The 26,381-nt window shown below is 39.3% G+C and overlaps 3 protein-coding genes across 5 annotated transcripts; 2 read left to right on the top strand and 1 right to left on the bottom strand.

Annotated features, from left to right (window-relative positions):
• The first annotated feature begins 2,392 nt into the window (after nucleotides 1-2,392).
• sfr1 (SWI5-dependent homologous recombination repair protein 1) lies at nucleotides 2,393-3,693 on the top strand. Its single transcript, XM_040001434.1, has 3 exons — nucleotides 2,393-2,766; nucleotides 2,911-3,255; nucleotides 3,358-3,693. The coding sequence occupies exons 1-3, from the start codon at nucleotides 2,674-2,676 to the stop codon at nucleotides 3,544-3,546; spliced, it is 627 nt and encodes a 208-aa protein (XP_039857368.1). The 5' UTR covers nucleotides 2,393-2,673; the 3' UTR covers nucleotides 3,547-3,693.
• Nucleotides 3,568-21,000, bottom strand: cfap43 (cilia and flagella associated protein 43). Of its 3 annotated transcripts, none has more exons than XM_040001416.1 (38): nucleotides 20,869-20,999; nucleotides 19,927-20,180; nucleotides 19,735-19,831; nucleotides 19,464-19,631; nucleotides 19,247-19,325; nucleotides 18,993-19,143; nucleotides 18,812-18,894; nucleotides 18,600-18,728; nucleotides 18,375-18,491; nucleotides 18,202-18,279; nucleotides 17,953-18,101; nucleotides 17,668-17,771; nucleotides 17,358-17,507; nucleotides 15,281-15,441; nucleotides 14,956-15,120; nucleotides 14,733-14,863; nucleotides 12,950-13,106; nucleotides 12,072-12,179; nucleotides 10,618-10,695; nucleotides 10,163-10,267; nucleotides 9,894-9,998; nucleotides 9,683-9,799; nucleotides 9,003-9,188; nucleotides 8,611-8,817; nucleotides 8,354-8,440; nucleotides 8,126-8,206; nucleotides 7,152-7,280; nucleotides 6,942-7,061; nucleotides 6,754-6,861; nucleotides 6,431-6,517; nucleotides 6,253-6,341; nucleotides 5,942-6,158; nucleotides 5,659-5,771; nucleotides 5,354-5,519; nucleotides 5,069-5,239; nucleotides 4,233-4,313; nucleotides 3,967-4,120; nucleotides 3,568-3,876 (listed from the first exon to the last, which is right to left on the bottom strand). In XM_040001416.1, exons 1-38 carry the CDS (start codon nucleotides 20,910-20,912, stop codon nucleotides 3,704-3,706), a joined length of 4,899 nt encoding a protein of 1,632 aa, XP_039857350.1. In that variant the 5' UTR covers nucleotides 20,913-20,999; the 3' UTR covers nucleotides 3,568-3,703. The 3 variants fall into 3 exon arrangements, with proteins under 3 accessions (XP_039857350.1, XP_039857351.1, XP_039857353.1); XM_040001417.1 differs by lacking the exon at nucleotides 20,869-20,999 and adding an exon at nucleotides 20,248-20,390; XM_040001419.1 differs by having other exon boundaries at nucleotides 3,758-3,899; nucleotides 20,869-21,000.
• On the top strand, nucleotides 20,424-24,765 carry LOC120714870 (glutathione S-transferase omega-1-like). The gene is made up of 6 exons (XM_040001432.1): nucleotides 20,424-20,553; nucleotides 22,564-22,672; nucleotides 22,754-22,976; nucleotides 23,071-23,172; nucleotides 23,264-23,370; nucleotides 24,456-24,765. The coding sequence occupies exons 1-6, from the start codon at nucleotides 20,526-20,528 to the stop codon at nucleotides 24,604-24,606; spliced, it is 720 nt and encodes a 239-aa protein (XP_039857366.1). The 5' UTR covers nucleotides 20,424-20,525; the 3' UTR covers nucleotides 24,607-24,765.
• Nucleotides 24,766-26,381: the final 1,616 nt, after the last annotated feature.

Genomic DNA, 26,381 nt, shown 5'->3' with positions numbered 1-26,381 from the left:
CATGCAAATTTAAAAGAGAGAGACAGAGCATGTAATAGTTTATTTATAAACCTCCTGATTTTTATTGGTTTTCTTCTCACTTGTAAAACTCCTGAGCCGTAAACATTTTGATTCTGCGGACTTACAGAAAAATAACCGCCATTTATTTTTATAATTAATACTTCAAGCACCAAATATTCTACAGCTACAGCTAGTGCCATCTCTGATTATAGCCTGCACCGTTCTTTGGTTTTGGGAGAGTTTGCTGAACTAAATAAGTGATTTGATATTTGCTTGTAGGAAACTTTGATTAGTTCTTTTCCAAGACCTAATAATTTAGCAGTTAAATGAGAATATAATCCGTAGATGACTTGAAAGTACTGCAGGATCCAGTCCTCCTGAACCGGATAAGTGGTTGAGAAAATGGATGGATGGGTATTTGAACATTAAATGAAGGCTATAATCATATGCACCATTAGAAAAACAGAACAATAAACTCATTGTATAAAAGAAGCAACACAAAGAGCATGACCTTAACACAGGGAGACACACTTGGGACTATTTTGTTTTCCAAAATGAAAAGACTATTATTTCTGAAAAGGAATGTGGGTTTTGATCTATGTGGTCAACATAATTGCTTCAGTCTTTGACAGTGAAAGATGACACGTTGCTATTTCAAGGGGGATCATCAGGAAGGATTCGTAACAACCACAGTCATCCAACTCGTACAGCCATCACTGAGCTACTGCAGGTTAAAGGTCAAATTGACTTTGATTTTGAAACCACATTATTTTTGCATCCTTTTTCACAAGCAGACACTTTACCGTCTCGCAGGAGAAAAGAACAAGTGTAAATCAAAGTTACTGATGGCTATGGTCCAGATAGGTCTTGGGTTTCAGGGCACTGATACTGTTCAGTTTGACAGTGAGAGTGTTGCAGACACTGTGACTCTGACTGGGACACTTAAACAGAAAGGAGCTGCCATTAATAACACCTGTCCTTTTCCTTCTTTGGATAAATATGGAAAGTGAGTGGAAAATGTGACACCAAATGTCAGGAGGCCTCAAGTTCACTGCTAGCCAGGTGATTTTTATCACCTGTGTGTCCCCATATTGTGGCCCCTGTGTCAGACTGTAGTTTACTGGTCTTTATGTGCTGTTTATGTAAACCTTGGAGGGGAGATAAGGAAGTGTTTTACAGATGAGGCTCACTGGCAACGCATTAAAGGGAAACCAGCACACAGCGGATTGTGAAATCAAAATAACCCGCTAACCCAAAATACAAAACACCCTTTCAGCCAAAGTCAAGTGACAGTCTGTGCACAGCCCAGTAGCGTCTAATCCACTGGAAAAGGGGAAGCAAAAGGCTGACCATATCTTATAATTTAAGTAAGGGGGACAATAGCATGCAAAAACATGGCTAGAGTCTATATTTAAGAGTGCCCAGCCTGCACACCTGTATTTGATGAAAGACATGGCACCTGCGTTCGCTGTCTCACATTGGCTCTGTTGCTACCCATATTGCTGGGGACTGAGCACAGAGTTTTTGTCAAGTTTTCAAAAGTTAAAAAAAAAAAAAAACACTGAAAACTGTCTCCTGACTCACACATAGTAATTAACTGAAGCTTTCAGCCCTGCAACATTCATCCATATAATATGACAAAAATCCCCAGATCCCTAGGGTGTGTAATATCAGACTGCCAAGTGCTGAAGTTCAAGTCCAGGCAGCCTCACGTTTTAATTCCCACTTTTTATCCTCAAGGCAGCAGAAAAAAAAGCAGGTGATCGCAAACATCTGAACGCCATCCCAAACAAACCATGAATGGATTGGTCTGGGGGAGTTAAAAATAAGCCCATTAAAGGAAATGAATCAACTGATGAGAAGAGCTGAATCACAATGTGACTCGACCCTAGCAACAAGGGTGACAAGCAGCACTAAACCTGTCAACAGTCCACACAAATCAGTTTTACTTTGTGTTTCCTGTAACACTTTATTTTGTAAAGCAGCATAGTTGAGTTTAATTTCACTGGAAGTCCTTACTTCTTGAATGTTACGCTTTATCCTTTAAAATCTAATGAGAAATATAATTTACTCTAATATTCTTCTTATAATTTTCTTCTTATAATTACCTGACTTTATTTAGTTTTACTGTAAGTAACCTGTATTTCCAGCAGGTTTTTTCAAGTTCAAAAAAATTATTTTTAGGAACACTTGACTAATTTTGCATGTATAATTTTCTCAAAGCAGAAGAGCGAGTCAATATAATCATACGGATTTATTGTAAGTTTGAGAAATATCATGAAAACACCGGATTTAAGGCACAAAGAACATTTTGTGCCTTACATGTTATACTAACTACAGCTCCCAAGATGCGTTTCTGTAATACGTCATTACGTTCTATCCAATCACAGACTGCGAAGGTTTCGAGCAGCAAAATACGGAAAAAGTCTCGCGTCGGTCCTAGCTTTCTGATTCAGTCTGCGTTTAGTGAAAGTTGTTGGCTGCTCAGTGGTTATTGTAGCAGCATTTAACAACCCTTCATTTACTGTAAGTGCTGAAAGTAGGTTTGTTTTTTCAGCGGCGTCTGTTAAAATGTGATAAATGGATAAGTGCCTAGCTAACGATATCCACTTGGCTAACTTAAACTACCCTTCAAAACTATGAAGTTTACATGATTCAAAGCAAGTTTCAGCGATGGAGATCACACCTAAAGCAGCTAAATTACAGAGGGACTGTTGTTCACCATGTAGTTCAGTAGAGTCAAGCCCGTGTGACTACAAAGAGAAGGTAAGGTGTTAGAAGGGCTTAAGCACCATTTGTCTTACATAATATAACCTGGCATGATGGTTGACTTTATAGGAACTTTTGTAATTAACTATCAAAACTTGCCCATGCACTTTCCCTGTGAGTCATTTTCTGTCACCCCCACAGCATCAACCGAAGCTGAGTGCCTCACTGAGGGAGAGGCTGAAGAGATCCAGGCGCTCCTTCATCTCTCCCCTCTCTGTGGCCAAACGCCTTTGTGTTGATGATGAGGAGAATGGCCAACAAGTTTCAGCAGATTCCCAGCAGCCCGTTAATAATCCTCCAGTGGTTTTAAGCAGTGTTGATGTAAACAGAAATGGGGAGAGAGAAGGGAGTAAAACGTTGTCTGGGCCTGCTCCCAAATCAACACAATATCCTTCAGGAGACTTTGCACAACGTCTCAGGAAGGAGGTGAAAGACAAAACAGAGACTCTACGTAGACTCAAGATGGTTAAAATGTACAGAAGCAAGGTATTGGCGACATTTAAATGGAACATAATGGGATATGTTTTTGGTTACTTAAACCAAAGCTGGCAATTTCTCACGACAGGTTCTCCCATCTTTCTCCCACAGAATGATTTGACTCATCTCCAAATATTGATTGATAAGTGGCGGCATTGTGCTCAAGCTGCGCTGTATGAACTGCAATCAGAAGTCCCTATTGATGGACGAAAAGCCAGCTTGTCTGAGCTGATTGACCTGTTCAATTTGGATGAGAGCATTCTGCACTTTGACCGCACAGAGGACGACTTCACTACCTAATAAAATGTTACAGGGGAACAATCACATTTCAGATGTCCTGTTTATTGTTTAATTTGTTGCTGCTACAGTTCAAGTTGTACACTTTATGTTCAATTTATCTGCTGAGAGAAGCTTAAATAAAACCGTAAAAATCTATTGAAGAAGAAAGCTTTGCTCATTAGTGTTTCAGTTGATCAAGCGAAGGAAAGTTCTTCATGGTGAGATGCTCAACTTCTGCCCCAAGGAAAGCCAGGTTCTCTGCCTGAGCTCTGGCGAGTTCCTTCAACTTGCTCCTCTTAACGATTTCCTGGTAGCGCTCTTCTCGTGCAGCAGCCTCATTTTCTGCCATAGCTAAATACCAAACAAGACACATGCTAGAAGATGAAGAAAACTCCCATTTGCATTGTGTTTAATTAGAGCTGAAATGGCTGTTTTCGTTACCTGCTGCTTCGCAGATGTGTCTCAACTCTGACACGGTGACCTGCATTTCAGGGAGCTGCTGTTCTAAATCGGCGCTCTTTTTAGTTTTTGCTGCTGCCCGCTTATTTAATTGTTCAATCTTTCTTAAGCGTTGCTGCACACTCTTCTTATGAGTCTGAAATTGAAAATAATTGCATTTGCATAATTGCATAAAATTGAAAAAAAAAAACATTTTATCTGAACAGTCAGCTGCACAAATTACACACATGTAGCTACTGTTTTATTACCATTTCCATCAAGGCAATACTTTTCTCCAAACTGGAAATCTGCTTGGATGTGTGACTTTCTTGATCTGACTTGCTGCGATGCTGAAAAGAAAAGAGTGTGCAGTGAAAGAACAGAAAATCAGCATCCAACAACAGTTGAAGTAAAACACCGTCATCATAAAACTTTGGATTTAGTTGGTTGGTTTCATGGGCTTGAACAATAGCAGGAAATGGCCACCCAAGATCTACCTGAAGTTTTTTTTTCCAACGGAAGCTGGCATTCAGGCCTGGAAACACATGCGATGTTCATTGACTTGTTAAAAATAAGATGACGGATGACTCATTTGATCTGTATTTTTTATTTCTCAACTGCAGCGCTCTAACTTGTGATATTACTCGTGTTCAATGCGAATTAGGTTGTAAACAAAGTAAAATGTATTTTAAAAAAAAAGAACGGAAGGACAGGATAATCTTCCAACCAGTCTCCGCCTATTGAGTAAGAGTTTTAAGAGCTGAAAAAGGGAAAAAAACAGGGTGGGGAGCTGGCGTGAATAGGGTGTGTGTCTTCAATAAAAGATCATCCATCTGTGCTGGAGGATGGTAACAATTTGCTGCCCGCAAAACATGTGATGCTGCCAAATACCTGCCTTCATATCACCGCCTGAGGTTTGGCCAGAAATGCAAATGGGATTAATGTTTAACCCTAAACGCAGACATTTTGTTATTATTTTAAGCAGATGTTGAACGTTTTCATAAGTTGGAATTATACAGCGTAATGCCTATTCACTGTCTCAGTTTAGTTTAGAATAAAACATTTAAAAAGAGGCAGTGTTAGCATATTTTAGAATCTACATTACTGTCATTTTCTGCTGCTCCTCTGAGAGTCGTAGCATCTTGATATTCTTCTCCTTGTCGTAGAGGTCTTCTATTTGCTTCCTCATCACCTTGTTCTCCCATTCCAGCTGGATCATGCCCTTATGCACGTCTTTGCACGCCACCATGGATGTTATTTTCTGCTCTGCAAGTGTCTGAGCATAGCGATAATAATCAGTAGCAGGCAACGACACCATAACCACCTGAATTTGACCAATTTGGTTTGAATCAAATCAAATTCTTTGTGATGAGAGTAGGAAAAGGCTGACCCTGATGACATTTCTCAGGTTGTCCACGACGCTCCTGTGGTAAAGAATGAAGTCGGTGTCTGCGTTGTCAGCAGTTGGGTCTGTGGTAGTCACCTCCACCTGTCCCTGTTTAAGTATGATCTGGACCATGGTGTCCATCAGGATATCAGTCCTCTTCCGGTGCAGACTACAGCAGAAGGGGGGGGAAAAAGCACTCACGGGTCATTCTTCCATTAAAAAATAGATTTAATGTACTTACACTAGTCATTAAGTTTAAGGCTTGTTTTACAACTGCTTGGAATCAGAGTGAAAAATCTGATTTATACCTTTCAAGTGCTTTAGAAAGATTTTTAATTTCCTCTTGAGCAGCTTTATCCTCATTTCTCTTCTTCTGCAGGAACGCCTGCATCTCAGCGAGAGTCAAAGCTTTTGTTTTTACCTGAAAAAGACGTGTCCAGCAGTGAGTGCATAACTGCAAGCACAGAATGGAAATAGTTGTTTTTTACATCTATTCATAAGTTGAGCCGGAGTAAGATATTGTGCACATTTATGCATATCTTAATGGAACAGCAACTCTCTTCCATATTTAACCTCTCCTCGTCGTCATACCTTTTGCTCGCTCTCTACTTTAGCTCTGCGAACGTGACAGAATTTCTCCCAGGCTACTGTGCTCAAGCCCTCTGGTATGTTCGCTGGAGCGTCCAGTTCGTCCATGGCTCTGAGCATTTGGCTGAATGCATCAGGGGCCTGAGAACCACACAGACGATGCTCTTTAAACGGGTCAGAATTGTTGCTGTTGTCCATCTGGGCCCTCATCTTCTGAGCCCTGTGGGGTGAAAATTTGCCCAAAAAACGATAAACAGTTTACAACTCAAATTATGTAATTTTCTTCATGCGTAGCCATCAATCAGGAAACAAACCTGGGTCTGCGTTTGAACATCTTATAGAGGCAATCGACCATATGGCTCGGGAGGTCTGAAAATGCCCTCCTGAAGTCTTTATCCAGCGACTTCAGAGACACAGACGTTAGGTTACTATATTGTGTTATGTTTGCCATCTCTCTCAGCCATGATTTTAGTATTTAATCAGCTGGCTTACTTTGTCTTCAAGGACAACATTGTCATACGTCTCCTGTAACAACTCTACTTCGTCTTCCAGCTTCTTCAACCTCTCCCCAGTTTCATCCTGTCAGAGGAACCAATTTTAGAGGAGATGAGCATGTATGGAAATTAGCGATAAGCAGTCTTGAAGCCTACAAAATGAGTGTGCCACACAGGTTAGCTCTTAAAAAACATGCCTGAACGAAGGGAAGGTTTTGTTCTACAGTTTTGGATGATGTTGCTGCCATTTCTCACAAAGAACAGAGTGTGAAGCTGGCACTCATAAATTCCTACAGCATTACTGTGCACCAGTTTTCTGACCTTGTATGCCAACATTTTTTCAAGTTGGAGCTTGAGCTCCTGCTCCTGGTTTCTCATCTCTTCTTCTCTGAGGACTGACTCAACGAGATATGTGATCTTGAGCTCTTCCTGTAAGATACACCGAAACCAATTTTAAGCAGGATGTTATAAAAGACATCGCAAGGGGCAAATGAGAAGAGAGGGCTTACCTGGTATATAGCTACTGTGCAGTTCACTTTCTTCTCTAACAGCTTTGCCAGATTTTCATCAAACCTTTCGGTCGCTTCCTTGGTGGACTGGTGAAGCTTTTTTATTTCAATTTCCAGTAGCTGCAACAACACAGGCCACAGACGGTTACCATTCACATCAGGAGTGAATTATAATTCAGATCAGTGCAAAAAGAGCGTCTTATGTAATACCTTTTTGTACTTCTCCTTCTCCTCGCTGAGCTCCTTGGCTTTCTTTTCATACTCTTTGAAAACTTTTTTCTCCTCCTCACTCCACTGAATGTCAGGTTTGGTCAAAACAAACTCAGGCAGAGGTATTTCCTGTGGAGTAAATTCAATAGAAACTATGTGCCCTTCTTGCTCATTTGTCTAATTTAACTGAGGCTGCTTAGAAAAGAATTCAAGTTAAAAAAAAAAGAAAGAAATCCTGCGACATCATTAACACACACACACACGTGGTTCATCTGGCTAGAGTGTATGTAATATGAAACAAAGACATGAGATGTGGAACAGCTTTCTAATATGTTATATTATCTAATTACAGAATACATTATTATCTATAACTACCAGTAATTAAAAAACAGTATAGTTTTAAATAGCTAAGTACATCATGCTGTATTTATTTATATTATCTTCTCACTTAAAAGACTGGTTTGGTTTGGTTTTCTGTTTTTTAAATTGAATTACATTCTACAACAGCATTCAAATGTCTTATTCAACCATATACCCCCGAACCCCCGTCTTCCCACTTGAGAGCAGATCATCTAACAATTAAAAAGTCAGTGTTTCAATTCCTGGCTCCTCTAGTCTGCATGTCAAAGCGGCAATAGTCAAGGTGCTGAAGCATGATTTTCAAAGGCACAGAATAAAGTGCTATATGAATGTGTGTGTGTTTATAACTATACTGTTCTATTTATAACTACACTGTTTTTTTTTTCTCCCCTTAAGCCCGGTTGAATCGGGCTTAAGAGGAGAAGGGCACTTCATAAGTACCAGTTCATTTAACATAAAAGTCTATTTTATATTTAATTGTATTCTGCATTTGGAGACAATCTCAAAATTAACAGATTGATCAAAGAAGTGAGTAGATAATATTTCATACTGTGTTCTGCTGTCTACTGGTCTACTTCAGCATTAATGTCTTAAAAAAATGTTTTGATGGTCACCATTTTCAAGATGTCCTCTTTTTTCACTTCAAGTACTCCATCCATCATGTCATCAAGAGCCCTTTCTCTAGAATCATCAGCCTGCAATTGAACAATAGAACAACAAACCCATTAACATGGCAGAACTGAGCTATCCTCACCATCAAAGCAATCATCCTTTATGGAAGTATTTTAACATGTAAAAACCGAAAAACAAAAACATATTTTTTTTGTTTTGTGGCAGCATACTTGGGCGGCCAAACGACGTTCCTCCTCCAGCTTTCTCCTCTCCTCCTCTTCTTTCTGCTCCGCTGTGAGGTACCGTTCAGCTCTTATCTGGAGTTGGACAAAGTTGACATCTTATAAGACAAAAACCACACACCATTTCACACTTTGGTAAAAGAACAAACAAACAAACGAGCAGTTCAACTTGTACAGATGCTTTGTCCCCTGAACTTTCTCTGAACCCTCTGTGAACTGATTAGATGTTTCAAGAGGACAGTAACCTCAGAGACTTCCACTGTGAGCAGCCTCTCTGGCCACTCGCTGTTGGTCAGGCTGGGCTCCCACAGCTCCTCGTGCATGTCCAGCTGCAGCATGATTTCTCTGATGTGCTTGTTCCTGTCTCTCACACGTTTGAGCTCCTTCATCTTCTGCTTGTGTAATGCCTCAAAGTCAGCGTTGAAAGCCGTCTTGACGCGATAAATCACATCCTGCAATGTGCAGATTAGTGAAATTGGGCAAAGAAAACCTGCTATTAATGATCAGCATGACAATATGATGAAGTTGCTCTTTATTTCCATAATTATTATTTTTAAGAAAGTGTTTTAATTACAGTTCTGGATATTCCCTGAATATAAAGACATAATTATTGCACCTTTTTGAAACAGGTTCCCACCTGTAACAAAACAATCTGGTTGATCCTCTGCTCTATGGTTTTCAGGCTGAACTGATCGTAGACATAAGGATTTGAATATCCTAACTGAGCCGAGATACTCCCCGTCACAGTGGCAGTCTCAGCGTCCTGGACTTTCTTCTCCTCCTCTTCTTCTTGTGCACTGAGATCTTTCTTTAGGTTGCCTAGCTGAGGGTTAAAGGTGGACACAAGGGCTGAGATAAACAGTGAGGACTGAATCTGTGGCCATGTGATTATAAACTTCATCCACAGGACATTGCACTAAGATAAAACTATCGAAACAACTCACTTTTAGCCACACAGCTATAAATCTAAAAAAGTTTCAACACTGGTGGACTGGCATGCGTTCAAGCATTTCAAAATGCTGCTGCAGTGAAAGGTCAGATGAAGGACTGAGATTCATGGCATCCAATCATTTTGTAGCTGTAAACTTGTTTTGACTTGAACGCTTCAGCCATAAAATGTATTTCCAGAGAGGAAAACCCAAAACACAGAGGAGGCTGCGTTGTCGCAGCTTCCACTCAGCGCTGCATTACTGCATTTCTGTGTCACATTTCAAAACAGCAACACGATTTAACTGGTTCAAATTCATCACATGTGCCTTTCTTTGCAGTGCTACTCAGAATCTAAACTGTTTGAGCTTCTGGATCTGTTTTTCTTACGCTGCAGGCAGCTTTTTCTAACTTCCTCATATTTTGAACCCTGCAAAGGTCCTCAAGTTCTTTTGCTGTTTGCTCTTTCAGAGGGTAGTTCAGCACTTCAAGGTCAGAGTGAAAGGCCTGCGGCAGACAAGAGAAAAAGAAACTGCGATGATTAAAAAATGTTAAAAGTCATCAGTGTGATGTTTCGCTGTTTTTTTCTGACCCTTCTCACCTTTATGGTTCTGCTGATGACCTTCATGGTATCCCAGCATTCTCTCTTTAGGACATCACGGAGGTAACATTTTTCTACAATGTCCCATTCAATTTCCGTCCTCACCTACAACAGGGAAACAAATTCACAATCACCTGAATTCAGAATTAAAGTGTCATCCCATTTATGTGTGTGTGTGTGTGTGTGTGTGTGTGTGTGTGTGTGTGTGTGTGTGTGTGTGTGTGTGTGTGTGTGTGTGTGTGTGTGTGTGTGTGTGTGTGCAGCAGTACCCTTGTGACCTCCTGCTCCACCATGGCCTCGAGTCTCCTCTCCTCCTCAACATCCAGGTTAAAGTGTTCAGGCTGGTTCTCACTGTCACGTATCATCTCCTGGATCTAACATCACAGGAAATACAGTGCAGGGATCACACTCTTTGTGGAGCTGTTATCATTTTTTCAAATATCATGTTATGCTTTATCTGCTGTATAGTATTTACCATAAAGTTTTTAGCTTTTAGATGTGGAGTATTTTGGCTACATGAAATCTGTTTTTAGATCAGTCTAATTACGTGTATGTAGGTTTTGTTCAGGTATTAAGTATAGTTGTAAGTACGGAGAATTCTCAGTGGATTGAAAAACGTTTATTGACACAGTAATTGTGTTAAATTCTTTCAGGTTTTATGCATGGGCATTATAATTTTCTCCTAATCTTTTTAATACCAGCATTTGTAATAAACTTCACTTACACTGTCGCGTAACTCTTTGATGGTTTCCATCAGGTTCTTCTTCATCTCAGAATATTTCTCTTGATCTTCTTTTAGAAGCTGTTGACAACATGTAGACTGTCAGATTCACAAGAATCGAGAATCTCTCGTAAAAATTCAAATTAGAAATAGTAATTACTGACAAGAAAAGAAAATGTTAGCCAACACTTCAGCCTGTAGCACAGAGTCAGTGCCAGGATCCCGATTGTGGACAAAGTAATTATAGAAGTTGATTTTAATCCTGACGCTTATATTTATTACAAGTGGGTGCATGCGCATACCCACAAGCATGTGTAAATGAAAAAAACAATACTCGATCTATCATTAATATTCTTGCTGTGGATTGTGAAGACCAATATGTTCATCCTCTTAAACACAGAGATCCAAAGTGTAATCAAAGAAACAAATAAATCCTCTTATGGATGAGAGGGTGAGCTACACTGACTTATAACAACAGTGAGAAAACAGCACTGCCCTGTATATTCATCAACCCAATAGAAACTGCCTCTACATTGAAAGAGAATATAAAACAGACAGGCCACCTATTTTTTAACAGTTCTCAGGACAAATTTTATTTTGTCCCCGCTGAGACTCGTCTAATATTTTGAAACAAAGAAGCAGTGAAGGTTCAGTATGACCAAAATCCCAGAATCAAACTGAGTAAAACCTCATGATCGTATCAGAAAAATTCAGAGAAGTTTCTTCATCCTCTGCTGAACAACCTCTGAACTGTGATGTGCTCCCTCAGATTTATCAGGTAATGGTTCATGTGAAAAGGGTTGTTGTGATTGGTCAGAATTTGCCTTTGATAACTTCATAAATATCACCTTTTACTTATATATAAAGGAAAACACATTTAGTTTTTATTTATTTAAATATTTCCTTTGTATTAACTGAAAATAAATACTAAGACACTTACTCCACTTATCACGGTGGGCCCGTTAGTGGAGTGGGTGGGTTCAGGCCCCTTAGGCCCACCCACAACGCCGTGGTAGATGTAGCATAAATCAGACTAGAAAGTGCCTCTTTCCGATGTGTGATAAGATAATCAGTGAGGTTTGCTAAACCTAAAATTTAAAAACCTGCCACACCTTCAACATCAATTTATTGTTAACAAAATTCTTTGTCAGGTGACAAAGTACCTAACATGCTCTTACACATGTTTATGTTCTTTACTGCGCTATACCTCTAGCTAATTGGTTTTCTTACTCCATAAAAAAAATAAATCAAGCTGTTGCACAGAGTGACTGCATGCCAAAAACCACACAGCTGTTTTTCCAGCTAGATACCACACACTGGTGCAAAGGGGACTTTTGTAACCTTCCAATCTGCAAGCGCGTAGAAAACCCCCCCAGCAGAATAAGTATCTAAAAATAGTAGACAACATCCAGATGTCATTCCACCACCACAAATATCACAGCATATTAGTCACTGACCCCCTCTCGCCTGCTTTCCAGCCAGGTGGGCTGTGAAGGTGGAGCACGTAGGAGGTTGTTATCGTCCCTATCTCGCTCTGTCACATTGATAGATGGTCCACCACTGACCTATGACACATAAAAATAACTCAAAGATTTAGATAAGTAAACAGTAAATGGCACACAAGCAATAAATAGCAGTTTATATCTATTACAACTGATAAGATATACTTTATTTAGCATAAGAGCTGGAAAATTCCCATGTTACAACAGCCAAAACTTTAACTACAGCCTCTAACAAACCAGCTTAAAAAGCTGAATAGTTTAGTAATAAAGTACAATATGGCCAAAAAAAGATTTAAAAAAAATTAAAGACATATATGACAATTAACAAAAGAAATGAGCTAAAAACAAAAAACCTACATGAAAAATCCAGTAACAAACATATTTTTAAAAAAAAATATAAGAAAATTAAAACAGTGTATTAAATGGAGTAACGAAAAAACATCAGGCCCTTTCTTAAGAAGAAAAAGTTAGGTTTAATTGGTGCTTAAAATAAGTTTGTCACGTGCATAACAAAACATTATAACTTAAATCTGTTTATGTTAAAGCTCTGTCGGGGAGGCGTTCCTTCAGATTTGGAGGCTGTAGTTTGGGAACTGAGTTGTGAGGCATTGAAAAACATTTACTTTTTTCCTACCACATTAAAATCATTAACAGCTGAAGTTAAGAAACAGCACTGAGCTACTAGAGGCCATGGAAGCAGGGAAGTCTGCACAAAGGAAACTTTTACAGCACTAGACTGCAGTTAGTTAATAGCTTTAGCCCATTGTCCTGAGCAAATAGAGCATGTTTTTACAGTAAAACAGAACGCAATGGATCAATTTAACCTTACTTACCTCTGGAGTTTCCGTGCCAACCGGAGACACTTGACCCCACACAGGAAAGTTAATCAGGATGGGATTTTCAGTATCAAAGATATTCTTCAAGAAATAAGCCGTAGACTTGCTGTACTGAGTAGCTTCATTCATCTTACTGACATCCCCACCTTTAACTCTGTGTGAACCCAAGCAGAAATACACAAAAATATGCAAAGGTATTTATCAGCTGTCATTTTAAGAGAAGACCGCAGTCAACGGTGAATTGATCATAATGAAGGCACAAGTAACAGCGCACACAAATCCATTTAAGAGTTTCTAGACAAAAGAATCTCCGAGAACAGACTACACAGATTGGTTGCACAGATAATATTTGATCTTTTCATGGAATTTGTTGCTATTAATAAAAATATATGTTATCATCAAGCATGTCCTTTAACCCCCTCAGGTTTAACAGTGCAATGAATCTTTGTAGAGCCTAAGCATGTAACTTTAACCCTAGGCGATCGGACTGTGCAATTAAACTGTTCTATAAAGTTTTGTCAATCAGGGAACAAAAATAATAATAATTTTACTTGAAGCACAAAAGAAAAAAGTATTTTAAAAAAAATCTGTTCTTTTCCTTCTCTAAAATACAGGGTTAGAATAGGGTTATCACCTCAGAGGTCTGTTTATGGCCCAGGCTGTATATTTATATGGATCATAATGAAAAGGTTTTCTAGTGTGGATCTGAATTTGAAACAATTAAACTTTTCATTGTTTCTCACAGAAAGTATCCTACTGAAAATATGATGGATTGTTATGTGGCATCATCTGTGATCCCAGAAACATGCATGCACACCCGTTTTTAACATTACTGGCTTTGATTTTATTGTAAATTTCCAACTTCTAAATCAGTGATGAGAAGATGGAAATTTATGAGTAGGTCTGCTTGCAGCGAACCACGGCTAACAGACTTACAGTAGTGACATTTTTCCGCTACAACACCCTGAGGCAGATTCCAAAGTGACAATGAAAACAGCTCAACGTCAGAAAACATTTAAAACACAACAGAATCGAGAGGAAAGATGTTTTCTTAGCTTTTGCTTTAAACAAAAGCATTGACATGTGTTTGCCAATAAAATGATACTGCCATGTTTTAATAAAGTCAATCCTTAATTCAGTCAGTCTTAAGTTTTAAAATACTATTTTTTTTTAGCAGTACTGAAACAAAGATAAAAGTCACACAAGGATTGCCTAAAATATGTAATTTTGTTTGTACATTTTGTGTTTTTGACAAAAAAAACGATTGAAACTATAATTAATAACATAGGAACATTTTAGAGTATCTGTCACAGATAAATTAAACATTATATATATAGCTTGGTCAATTGGGGTTACATTTACAGATTATTCGCAATATTATTATTATATAAATAATATAGGCAGTGGGTTATACACACCATGATCTCGCAAATGGTGCATGCAAAACAAAATATTTCTGAAGTACTAAAACCTTTAAGATAAAAACGACTTGAAAACAGAAGCATGCAGGAACAATCGCTGTAGTCAGATGTGGAATGTGAGTGGGATGTTATTCTGAGGAAAGATTGTGCTGTGAATTTTATTAGATCTTTGTCTTCCTGCTGATATTCCCCTGGACACTAAGTTATATTTACTTACTTTTGTCCTTCATTGCCAGTTATAATAGAGAAAAAGCCCTGCCTTACGTAACCCTCATCAGCCTATTGGTGACTGTGAGCAACGGTTCCCTCTGCTGTTCACATCTGTGCATTATGTAAGCGTGACGTGCAACTCGTTTTACCTGATGTTAGTGCACACAAGAGAGCCATCTTTTAGGCCTACAGTGAGGAGTGTGCAACCGTCTGTGGAAAAGGACACGTTCCGGACTCCACCGAGACGGCACGAGTGACACTGCAGTTCAATGTACCGCTCCTAGAGGTGTGGCAGCGCCACAGGGAATGAAAAGCAGGATTCAAAAACATTCACAGTAAAAATGAAAAACAGGAAATTAAACGAGATCTAACCATGGACGCAGTTTGTCTAATCCGTAGTAAGCCATCTCGGCCCACAGAAGCCAACCATAAGCGGTGAGGGGAGAGAGCAAGAGAGGCAGGGCCCAGTGGATGACCCCTTACTTCCTGCACTGGTTTCAGCTCGACTCCCTGTTGATCGGAGAGATCCCCTTTGTCCTGAGAGAACAGATCAGAGAGTAGAATAATAAGATTCAAAATGCACACCTGAGACCATTACGTATGTAAAACTACAAAAACAAATGAGAGTGATGCTATGCTGTGACTTAGTTATACAGATGATTTGAGAAGAAAAAAGCCAAAAAAGACAGCAGCAAACCTCAGGAAGTACAAATCGCTGAAGTGTTTTACTCCTGTGGCAGTAAGCAAAGATCTCACTTAATCCCAGAACACAGCTTGTAAGTGGACGAGGCACGGTGAATGTGAACACTTTGAGGACGTGAGAAGACAGGCAACCATGTCGGTCTATACTATCTGGACCTGCAGAACAGCAGACACGTTGTAATATGCAATGAAAAACAGATAAATTGAGAATTACAAACTGCCAAGCCTGTTTTTTTCTGGCGCTTTAATCTCAAAGATGGCCCCTTAAAGCAAACTAGCATCTCAGCGTTAGTATTAGAACTCTCAATTTGGTGTTTGCTTCTTCTTTGTGTCTTTGTGTGTGTTGTCCAACATAGTTTTCCAGTCTGCTGTATAAATAAAGGGTGTGATTTTGTAAACTGTTCACTCGCTGTATTCATTTTAACTGTGTCAGTAACAACATGTCTAAACATTTCTGTGTGATACATCACGTTAAGTACTATTAATCCATTATGGGAATGTGGTCTAGTGTCAGTTCCTTGTTTCGAACACTGCCAAGATATTTCCTTGGATAAATAAAACATAATGGATAAATAATGCATTTTTTCAGGCTTAAAACAATAAGAACAGAAGACAAGAAGAAGCCTATCATTCATCGTTTATTAAACCTGTGTAAAGTACTGTTTAAAATCTCAGGCTGTCTCCCAGTTCTTTATATTTTGCTCCTACAATGGGAGATAGGTGCAGTGAAACGTGCAAACATAAATGGAAATATAGTACATGAGGCAAGAACAGTTTCCACAGTTCTATCAAATCTTTAAAGTCAATATTTGGTATGCCCACCTTCATTCTTCAATATAGCATGAACTCTTTTAGGCAGCCTTCTTGTCATTTCATTAAGTAATCTTCAGGAGTAATTTTCCAGGTTTTTTGAAGGAAATTTAAAGCTCTTCTCTGGATGATGGCTGCTTTTTTTTGTTTTTGTCAAGAAGATTCCACATGGTTTCCATAATGTTTAGGTGTGGGTTCTGGGGAGGATGATCTATGGCTCATAGTGTCCCAGTGTGTGTTTTTTTAGTCCTCCCACTTCTTTTGTCTTCATTTTTCAAGTTTCCTCAATTTTTTTTAAGGACACACTGTACACCATGTCAAGATATCCAAAGTTTTTAGCTAAAAGGAATCACCTTTGGGAATCATCTTGTTGAAGAAAAAATAAAATTGTATGCCTTTCAAAATGCATTTTTTGGGACTTTTTAAAATCTGACTAAAGAAATGGAAGCAAAATTCATGCCTTTGCAACAAGCTGCTAATAACAAAGTCCTAAAGATACAATTTAAAACCGATTCTTTCAGATGCAGAAAGACTTTATTTATCCCCAAGGGGCAATTAAGATACAACAGAGCAGCATGATGTTGAAGATAAGGGCAGGGCATAAACAAGCAATAAGAGTGAGAAGTTCCAAAGTTTTTTGTTATATGTCAACATAATACTCAAAAGACCTTCAGAAAGCCAGGAGAACTACTGCTAAAGACCACTTTAAGAAAAGACAAGAAAGCCTTGCTCCCTGGAAACAAATGATAAAGAATGGATAGGTGACTCAAGACTTTTCACAGTACTGTAAGTGGAATATAAAGGAAACCACGGGAACCAGGACATGATCCTTAAGTTTCGCTTGTACTTTATTTCCATTAATCACCTTCCAAACCTCTCCTCGCCCACAGGAGATGATTCAACTTTTGGTTTCAAAATGAATTTTTACTTTTTGCAGATTCTCAAACCTCACTCCTCTCATGTATGCAGTGCCCCTCCTTGGCTAAATGTTTACTTTTTTTTTTAACTGCCTTAGTTTACTACCCCATGATTTAATGATTCATTTATTAGACTTGAGATTCTCACATTGCCTCTGAGACACTGCCAAAAAATCCTACTATTTTTCAAGAGGGATTCATGCTCTTAAAAAGGTACCACAGTAATTTATGTTCTACAGATTCTTTTTTTTAAAGAACAACTCTGTCCTATCATAAAACTGTTTTAAAATGATTTAAACATCTAGAGACTAAGTAGAGAATTCATCAACACTTTTAGTTTTGTACCTCCAAGGTTCTGGGTAGGCAGAGAGAGCAATGTAAGCAAGCTACCGTCCTTTTTTCTGTCCTCTTCACCAGCACACAGTGCAAGAACTTTCACCTCGTTCATGTCCCTGTTGCACTGAGTGGAAAGAGACAAAATGCATCCAGAAAGAACTGGAAAAGAAACCCACACATTGCATTGGTTACAGTAGTAGGACTACACATTTCTGCAACGCTACAGTGTGTGACAGTTCTTATCTAGTTACACTGATGTGTGCTGTAATTTAATGTTGATTTATAATATTTTGAAAGGAGTAAGAATAAAAGCATTTACCTGTGTACCCTATGACTGAAAACATCTTGGACGGCCTAGCTTCTAAGACATAGATATGTGAATCTGAGCCACCGGTGAAAAGATAGTGCCCGTCATGATCAAAACTGTAAAAGTAAACACATTTTTATTTGCTTTTCTGAGCAGAAGGGGAGAAGAAGTCACCCTCTAATTCATGCTTCCATGTCACAAATATAATAATATATAATAATATAATATAATATAATTTTGTGTGCAGTTTTTAACTGAAATGCCCGTGAAAGCATCACAAAAATGGAAGATACTTGCACTAAATGATCAACAGCACTGTGGTAAAGGAGAACCTCGTGCACCAGGCGAGGCCTCTGCTCCTGGTTTAGGTCAATAAAAAGCACTTTTCCTGTAGTTGTTCCTACAGCTGCATAGTGTGCAACAGGACAGCAGGCCAGACATGTCACCTAAAGACAAAGAGACTTGTGTTTTTTCTTAAAAATGTCAATTTTACACATTTTATATTAAAGTGCTCTGTCCTGTAAGTTCTCCTGGTGGCAATCTGACCTCCACTTGGAGTGAGAGAGAACTGATGCAGATGCCATCTGAGGACCACAGTTGCAATTCTCCAGACTCCTTCAAGGACTGCAACCAATGTAAACACAAACATCACTGCTCATTAAGAGACACAGGCCCAAATTACAAGACGCTGCAGTTCTTGAGCAACACAGATGCTTTACCACACAAATGTTCTTGTCATTGTGCAAGAGAGTTGCTGTCACAAAGTTGCCACTGAGAACATCGAAGATCTTCACAATCCTGTCTGACTGGGCTGGGTTCAACACATATATCTGCCCCTGAAAAGCAGGAGGTGTCAGAGTTTGTTCTTTTCTGTCATGTAACATATTATTATTTGGATATTTTAGGCTATATCATGTTATGCTCCTGCGCACTTAAGTACTTACGGTATTAGAGGAAAAAAGTAATGTTTTATAGTCAGGAGAGTACATCACAGTTGTGACAGGTCTTTCTAACTTCCACGTTTGTGCAATGTTTATCTGACTCCCTTTGATTTGCAGGTGTACCACGCTCTCCTGCAACACAGAACAATATTAAATTGCCTGATGTTTGATGTGCTTGTATACATTAATACAGTAACCATTGAGTGGGCTTGTACCTTTCCTACAGCAATCAAACCATTGTTGTTAGGAGTTAAACGCTGAAAGCTGTTTCTTCTGAGTTCAGGGATAGATTCAGCACCTGAACAAAAATGAAGAACAAATAATATGTCCAATGTGTTTTCTAGTCTCTGAATTGGGTAAAAAATATGTTCCACATCCAAGTGTGGGTTTGTTTACTTGTAGGATTGAAAAGGACAGAGACAGAGTGGCTCTCTGGGTCAACAAGAATCAGGAATCCTTCAGCACAGCCCACATAGAGCTTTGAAGTGGCTGTCCAGCAGATGGCAGAAGGAGTCAGCCTGGCTCTGGTGCTCTGGTGGAGTTTGGCCTGTGCAAACACATGTAGAGCTGGGTCATGGAAAACATAATTGTTTTATGGATAAATTAAAGATCTAAAAACTGCAGTTACATCACACAAACTAGAAAGTTACCATAATGTTGCTGACATTTTGAGAGGATGGTGCCTGGCTCTCACTAAAGGTCCCACCAGGTGCTGGAAGCTTAATTGTACTGCAATATGACAAATATGACATGCACATATATGTTCTTATTTGACTCTTTAGTTGCCCCACTTTCTTTCAACCTTCCATGCATTTGCAGCAAGGCTGAAAGAAACTTAAACACATGCATTTGCTGTATTGCGTTTACCTCGGTTGCAGGACATGAAGGCTGTCACTCTTTGCAATATTCCAGACAGTGAGTGAAGCAGTGCCCAAGGAACAAAGCTGAAGCCAATTCATGGGGTTGAATGCCAAGGAAACGACATCCTGTCCAGCTTGTGGTTGAGAACAAAGTGGCTCAGCATTTTCCCAGTTCCTGCATCAGAAGGTTATGATTACTATTACGCTGCCGCTCAGCCCGAGTAACTGAAAACACATGGTACACAGTATAGGGCAGTGTTCTGTTTTGAGTGGCTTACCACACAGTAATGATGTGGTCAGGAAGAGAGGAGCAGGAGCCCAAATATGGACCACTGTGGCTTAATGCCAGAGATGTGTAGTCCAGTTGTGCTCCTCCTAAAGAAAGAGATGAATGAGCAAAAGTCCACATCTTTGGCAGGATTACAGTAAAAAATGTGGCAGTTTAACAAATTAAAGTACGTCTGCCTTACCCTTAAGTTCATTCTTCAACTGAAGCTCAGGGAAACTGTACACATATATCGACGGGGATAGCTTTTCCTCGGAAAAAGCAAAAATCCCACTGTTTCCGTTGGCTGTCAATGCACCAATGCCTCTGCCAGGACTCGGAAACGCGTTTTGCGTCCTTGTCTCCAAATTCAGGAAACATATATGATTCCCACATGTGTAGCATACTGTTTTATTTTCAACAAACTCGGTATTTTTGTTTGCGAAACCTTGTATCCACCTGTAACAATCCAATATCAGTTAATTGTTAACAAATAACCAGTGTCGTAATTGCAGCGACAACATACCTGAGCTCTAAACTTCCAAACTCGTTCATTTTACGATTAAAAAGGGGGGGGAAAGCCAAAATACGCAATGTTTATAAGTACTTTCAACCGGGAGAGCGTTGTGTAACCATAGTAACCCGCCTTTCACACTATTGGCTGAGGTGCTGTTTGACACGCCCACCACGGAAATAGTGTATAAAATTAATAATCAGCCATACTGCTTGCTCTCTGACTTTCTTCCTCGGTCAGGTGTAGTCGGTCACCGTTTCGGCTCTTCGTCTACCACTTCAAGTGCCAACATGTCCACTGAAAAATGTTTCGCTAATGGTAAGACCTACGCTGTTACTCGGCTAAAACTGGAGGCTTTCTATTGATGAATTTTCCTCTGCCCTGAACTGATTAGTGGGGAGAATTTAGGAAGTAACGAGATACAACACTAAAGCTAAACGCAGATACACTGTAGTTGCAAATAGCCCATTTAATGGACTCATTTTTAGTATGTGTCATCAAACGCAGTAGCAGTTTTTGATATGGGCGACACGGGCGGTTGCCCGGGGCGGCATCGTGGTGGGGGGCGGCATCACGGGCATCGGTAAAAAAAAAAAAAATAATAATAATAATAATAATAAAAATTGCTCGTACTCATGCTGCCCCGACGTCATGCCAGTGCATATTGGGAACGGCATAGGCACCGATCGGTTTTCTATCGCCCATTTGCTTGGAATAAGGGCGCCCTCCGTTTGCGAGGTGCTCCTGCTGCTTCCGGCACAGGGAGGAGAGGGCGGGGCGGCGGGGGATTCACTGGCTGGCTGGAGCAGCATCTAATAACCAACTCGCAAAATAAAACAAAATAAAAACAAAACAACAAACACGAAAACACCAGACATTATGATACAGACTTATAATTTTCACCAATGTTTTTTTCGAAATTCTATACGCGAAAAGTGAGCGCGAGAGCCCTCGGTGCGCCTGCTTGCTGCTGAAGTCAAAGTAAAACTTTATTGTCATCTCCGCTACATACAGTCCAGTATATAGAGAGACGAGACGACGAGGCTCCACAGCAGTGCAAGTAAACAAACAATATATATATATATATAAGAAGAGTAAGAAAATAAATATGCACTTTAGGACCAGGGGTAAAGGGATCAATAACAATTTAAAATTTATATTTTACAGTTTGATGATTTAAAGTCTCACACACACAACCCGCCGAAAGGGGAGCGGCCCTGCTGCTTCCAAATAGAGCACATTTCATTCATAATGATGTAAATCCAAGCCCATTATGTATTCATGATTTGAATCCTGGGTTGTGTGAAATCCCAGAAATACACCCTAGACAAAGTGAATCTGTGAACTAAGGTGTAGGTCTGTTAGGTTATGTTGTGGTGCTCCTCGATATGGGGGATTTGTGTTCATACTGGAGTGCAAAATTAAAACCAATGGAAGATGGACAAGAAAAGTTCAAAGCCATCAGGTGCTCAGTTTAGAAAAAATAGAAAAGAAGAGGAGGAGAAACGAGCAAAAGATACAGGTAAGGAGACGTGTCATTGGATAATGGCAGGTCACCCTGAAACAATCAGAATCAGAATACTTTATTAATCCCTAAGGAAATTATGTGGGTTACAGTTGCTCCAAGAAGAAATGGTAAAAATAGCAACAGTAACAGACTAAACTCCAAACAATACATTATGTTACAGGTTTTAATATTAATTAGACATTGTCAATTGTTGATTTGTCCTGTTCTCATTGTATGACAAATTATAATGGCTGTTTGGTAGCCGTTTGCATACTATGCATACTCTCTCTCTTCATATGTGTGTGTGTGTGTTTCTCTGGTGAAATTCAGTATGGGTCCGACAACAGTTTTATGTCAATGGACAATCCTTAATGTGTGTGTGTGTGTGTGTGTGTGTGTGTGTGTGTGTGTGTGTGTGTGTGTGTGTGTGTGTGTGGTGGGGGCGGGAGGGGGGGGCAGAGGGTGTGTTCGCCCAGGGCGCCAAACAGGCTAGGACCGCCACTGATCAAATGTGTTGTGAAATAAAGACTAAATTAAGAGCATACAGCTGCCAGTCTACAACTGCATCACATTTTCTGTCTCAGCTATGACGAAATGCTAAAACATAAATTTGCTGTGTCCTAGGTCTAACCCTAGTGACAAATAACTGTGCAGAAATAACGGAAAAATAGCCCAAACAAAAAAATTAAAGCAGTAATACTTGACAGTTTCTTCTTGGAGTGGTTAATGAAATCAAAAAATAACTTGATGAATGACCCTCAGAAGTCTTTCCACCTCAGTATTCTTTATTCTAGTTTTTAAGCTTTTCTTGTTTCCCTCAGGTAGTGCCGCACCTGGTCCAGTGCCCAAAGGCCACATTAGACTGTACAGCATGAGGTTCTGCCCTTTTGCCCAGAGGACCAGATTAGTGTTGAATGCCAAAGGAATCACGTAAACATGCATTTTATTACAATTGATTTTACAAATCTCATCCCACTCACTGAACATAACGTAGGTACTTTTGTGTTTCAGATATGACACCGTCAACATCCACCTGAAAGACAAACCAGACTGGTTTCTTGAGAAGAATCCTCTTGGTCTTGTCCCAGCGCTTGAGACACCTGCTGGTGAGGTGATATACGAGTCACCCATCACCTGTGAATACCTGGATGAAGTTTACCCTGAAAAGAAGCTGCTTCCCTCCTCTCCCTTTGCTAAAGCTCAGCAAAAGATGATGCTGGAGCACTTTTCCAAAGTATGTTGCATGAAAACTTTAATAAAAATGTTAAGGGTTTGGTTTTTGTTTTTCAACCATCACCAAATAATTGTAATGTCACTATTTTCTACAGGTGACACCATACTTCTACAAGATCCCAATGGGTAGAAGGAATGGAGAGGATGTCTCTGGACTGGAAGCTGAACTGAAAGAAAAATTAGCCAAATTAAGTAAGGTAGGTAATGTATTTGAATCCCGTAGTTTCTTTGTCCATTAACTCGAAATGTAATATTACAGCTTGTAAAGGCAAAAATGTTCAATCATAGGACCTTGCTAACAAGAAGACCAAGTTCTTTGGCGGTGATTCCATAACAATGATTGACTACATGATGTGGCCTTGGTTTGAGAGGCTGGAGACCTTTGAGTTGCAACAGTAAGTAGCAGTCTTTAAGTTTAAAGGGTGTTTAAAATGAATGTTTAACTCATACAATAATTTAAAGAAACTTGAGGTCATCTGAGTGGAACCTAACTATACAAAGGTTTAGACAAGAGAAAGAAGAGGGATTCCCACAGTGACGGAGCACATTGATCAGTGCTATTTGTCATTGTTCCTTTTGTGAGACCAGAAGGGTATGCTATGAAGCAAGTGGTATACTTCCAGGCTTTCTTTGTGTTTGTTGGCTTGTCAAAACTTGAGAACCCAGTGAGACACTACACGCCTCACAGTGTTGGATTAAAGACAGATTTTCTGCATTGCGCTCAATGCACAAAGGGGGACACATGACATAATTTCGCTCTTTCACCACACAATGTGGATCAATCGAATGCGGCCTCCTTTCAGTCATAGACATTATCAGAGGAACTGCTGATAGGGACCCATAAAGAATCACTATAAAATCCATATAATGGCAAAAGGAGCTCCAAGTAAAGCAATAAAGCAATGCTGCAGGGAAGATCTTAAGAACTCCTAAGTTATATTTATTTTGCCTCTTTAAAATTGAAAGTGCAAAGTGAATTTTACAGATGTTGATGGTGTTAAGCATAATTTGCAAACATTGATCAAATAAGGTAAAAGAAGAGTGGGCTCCTTGACGGTGAAAACTCTAACTTTGTGCTTAGCACACTTTACTGATGCATTAATCTCACTTGATAATAGTTACGAGTTGACGAGTGTGCTTACATTGAATGCTGCCTTGTTCACATAGCATGTTTGCAACAGCATTTGAGTCACTGAGTTTGAGTCCAACAGCTTCAGCCTGTGTTTTTTAAGTAAGAGTGGTGTTGGTTAAAATTAAATCTTAGTTCATCTTTATTAATGGAACCTGCTCTTATTGTTTTATTGTATTATTGTAGGGTCTTTACTTTACAATATAAAGCGCCTTGATGCAATTGCTGTTGTGATTTGGTGCTATTTAAATCAAACTGAATATTTATATTACTGAAACAGAACGTCTCATTTATCTGTGTATTCATGTTCTGTCATTCAGTTTTCTTTAAATTACTTCCTTTGTCTTCTAGCTGTCTGGATGGTACACCTGAGCTGAAGAAGTGGACAGAGCGCATGTGGGAGGATCCAGCTGTTAAAGCCACCATGTACAGCACAGACACCTACAAGGCCTTCTACAAGACCTATGTTGATGGGAAACCTGACTATGACTATGGCCTGTAGAAAATTAGCAGTGAGACCACTGAACAAAACCCTCAGCCGTCCTTTTATATGTCCGATGAGTCAGGTCTGTATCAAAATACTGATGTGGCACGTGTAAAGGGAAACATCTGAAGAACAAATGTGAATAACTGTTTCAATTAAATATCCATGAAATGATCATCCTTGTTTGTTTGGTTTTTTTTTTTGTTTTTTGTTTTTTGGTTTTTTTTGGGGGGGGGGGGTTGGTTTGTGCTTTAAAAAAAAACAAAACAATTTCATGCTTTTCTCCAGGCCACAGAGTGTGGTCATTTGATAAACTGGAGCTCCACCAAAACAATACAAGAAAAATATCAGATAAAGTGTAGAGATCAGTCCCATCTGAAATGTGTGACCACTCTTCAGTAATTACTCTATGAACAGTGTAGTTTTGGTGATTTAAATCTGCCACCACTAGGTGGAGCACTTAGGTAGTCAGCCTGGTGTTATGTAACTGACATGGGTGTTGCTCAGGCTTTTAACAGTGCTGATTCATGTTGGTCTGTATTATTTTTGTTTATATATTTGCAAGGAAAAAAAGACATTGTTTGAACTTTTAATTTCTCAAGAAAAATGCAATGAAAACTATGTATAGTGAAAACTGTGCTTATTTATGACCAGGATTCCTGGATTGCAATGGAGCTGCAGGTGCTGCGGGTTAACAAAGGAGGACAGAGTTAGTCAGTACATGTGTGCACAGGTGTGGCTGTTGTTGTTGAAGGTGCACACAAAGCTTTGCACTTAAAATCCAATGCGCTGTGTAGGAGTAACTATTCAAACATTACAGTTTGAATAACAGTCTATGAATTAATCATATTTCAAAAAGGGACGGCATTTAGTCGAAAACCACAAAAGGAACCAGCAGAAATGGTCCCTCTGGGCTGACACTCGGTCAGTAGTGGCGAGAGTAAAGGAAACAGACTCACATGAGATTTAAAATGGGAAACATCCGGTGAAACAAAAGGACAAAAGTCAGATTCAGATCCCGATGGTCAAAAACTTGCACCTGTATAATCAGCAAAGAGAGATTCCTGTTTTTGATGAAGATCCTCCGCAATTCTCCATTTATTAGAGCTTTTTTGCTCTGTGTCTGAAAGCTAAAGCAGTCTACTTAACCAAAGGCTCCAGACAAAAATATACATTGGGTGAAATAATGATTTGATCCCCTGATAAATTTGTACGTTTGCTCATTTACAACAAAAAGAGCAGTCTTAAATTTTTATGGTAGTTTCATTTTATTGGTGAGAGACGGAATATCAACCAAAAATACAAAAACAAAAAAACAGACATTACATAAAAGTTATAAATTGATTTCCCTTTCACTGAGTGAAGATTACAGACAGATGTTTCTGCTGGGTCCTTCTTTGTGTGCTATTTTTCCAACTTATAAATTTCAACTTACAAATTCTGCAGGGAGTCAAATAACAATTTCCTCCACTGTGGTAAAAGATGTTAACCACCTGGAATCTTTGAAAAAGTATTTATATACAAATGAGCCAATCAGTTTTTGGATAATGACACTTTTTTGTAGTCTTGCCTCTTTACACAACAGTAGATTCTAAATTCTAAAAAGTCAAGATGTGATTGAAACGGAAGACTTTCAGCTTTAATTAAAGGGGTTTAACAAACATGTTGCTTTAACTAAAGAAATTACAACCATTTGTATCTACACACCTGTTTGGGGTGGGGTTTTTTTGGGGGTGTTAAGATTTGCTGAGAGGCAGTTTTGTGGCAGGTGAAACCTGTAACCTCTTCAATAC

The sequence above is a fragment of the Simochromis diagramma genome, unplaced genomic scaffold (assembly GCF_900408965.1).
Source record: "Simochromis diagramma unplaced genomic scaffold, fSimDia1.1 OVJJ01000421.1, whole genome shotgun sequence".
NCBI classification, from domain to species: Eukaryota; Metazoa; Chordata; class Actinopteri; order Cichliformes; family Cichlidae; genus Simochromis; species Simochromis diagramma.
This window is presented reverse-complemented; position numbering and strand designations above follow the sequence as displayed.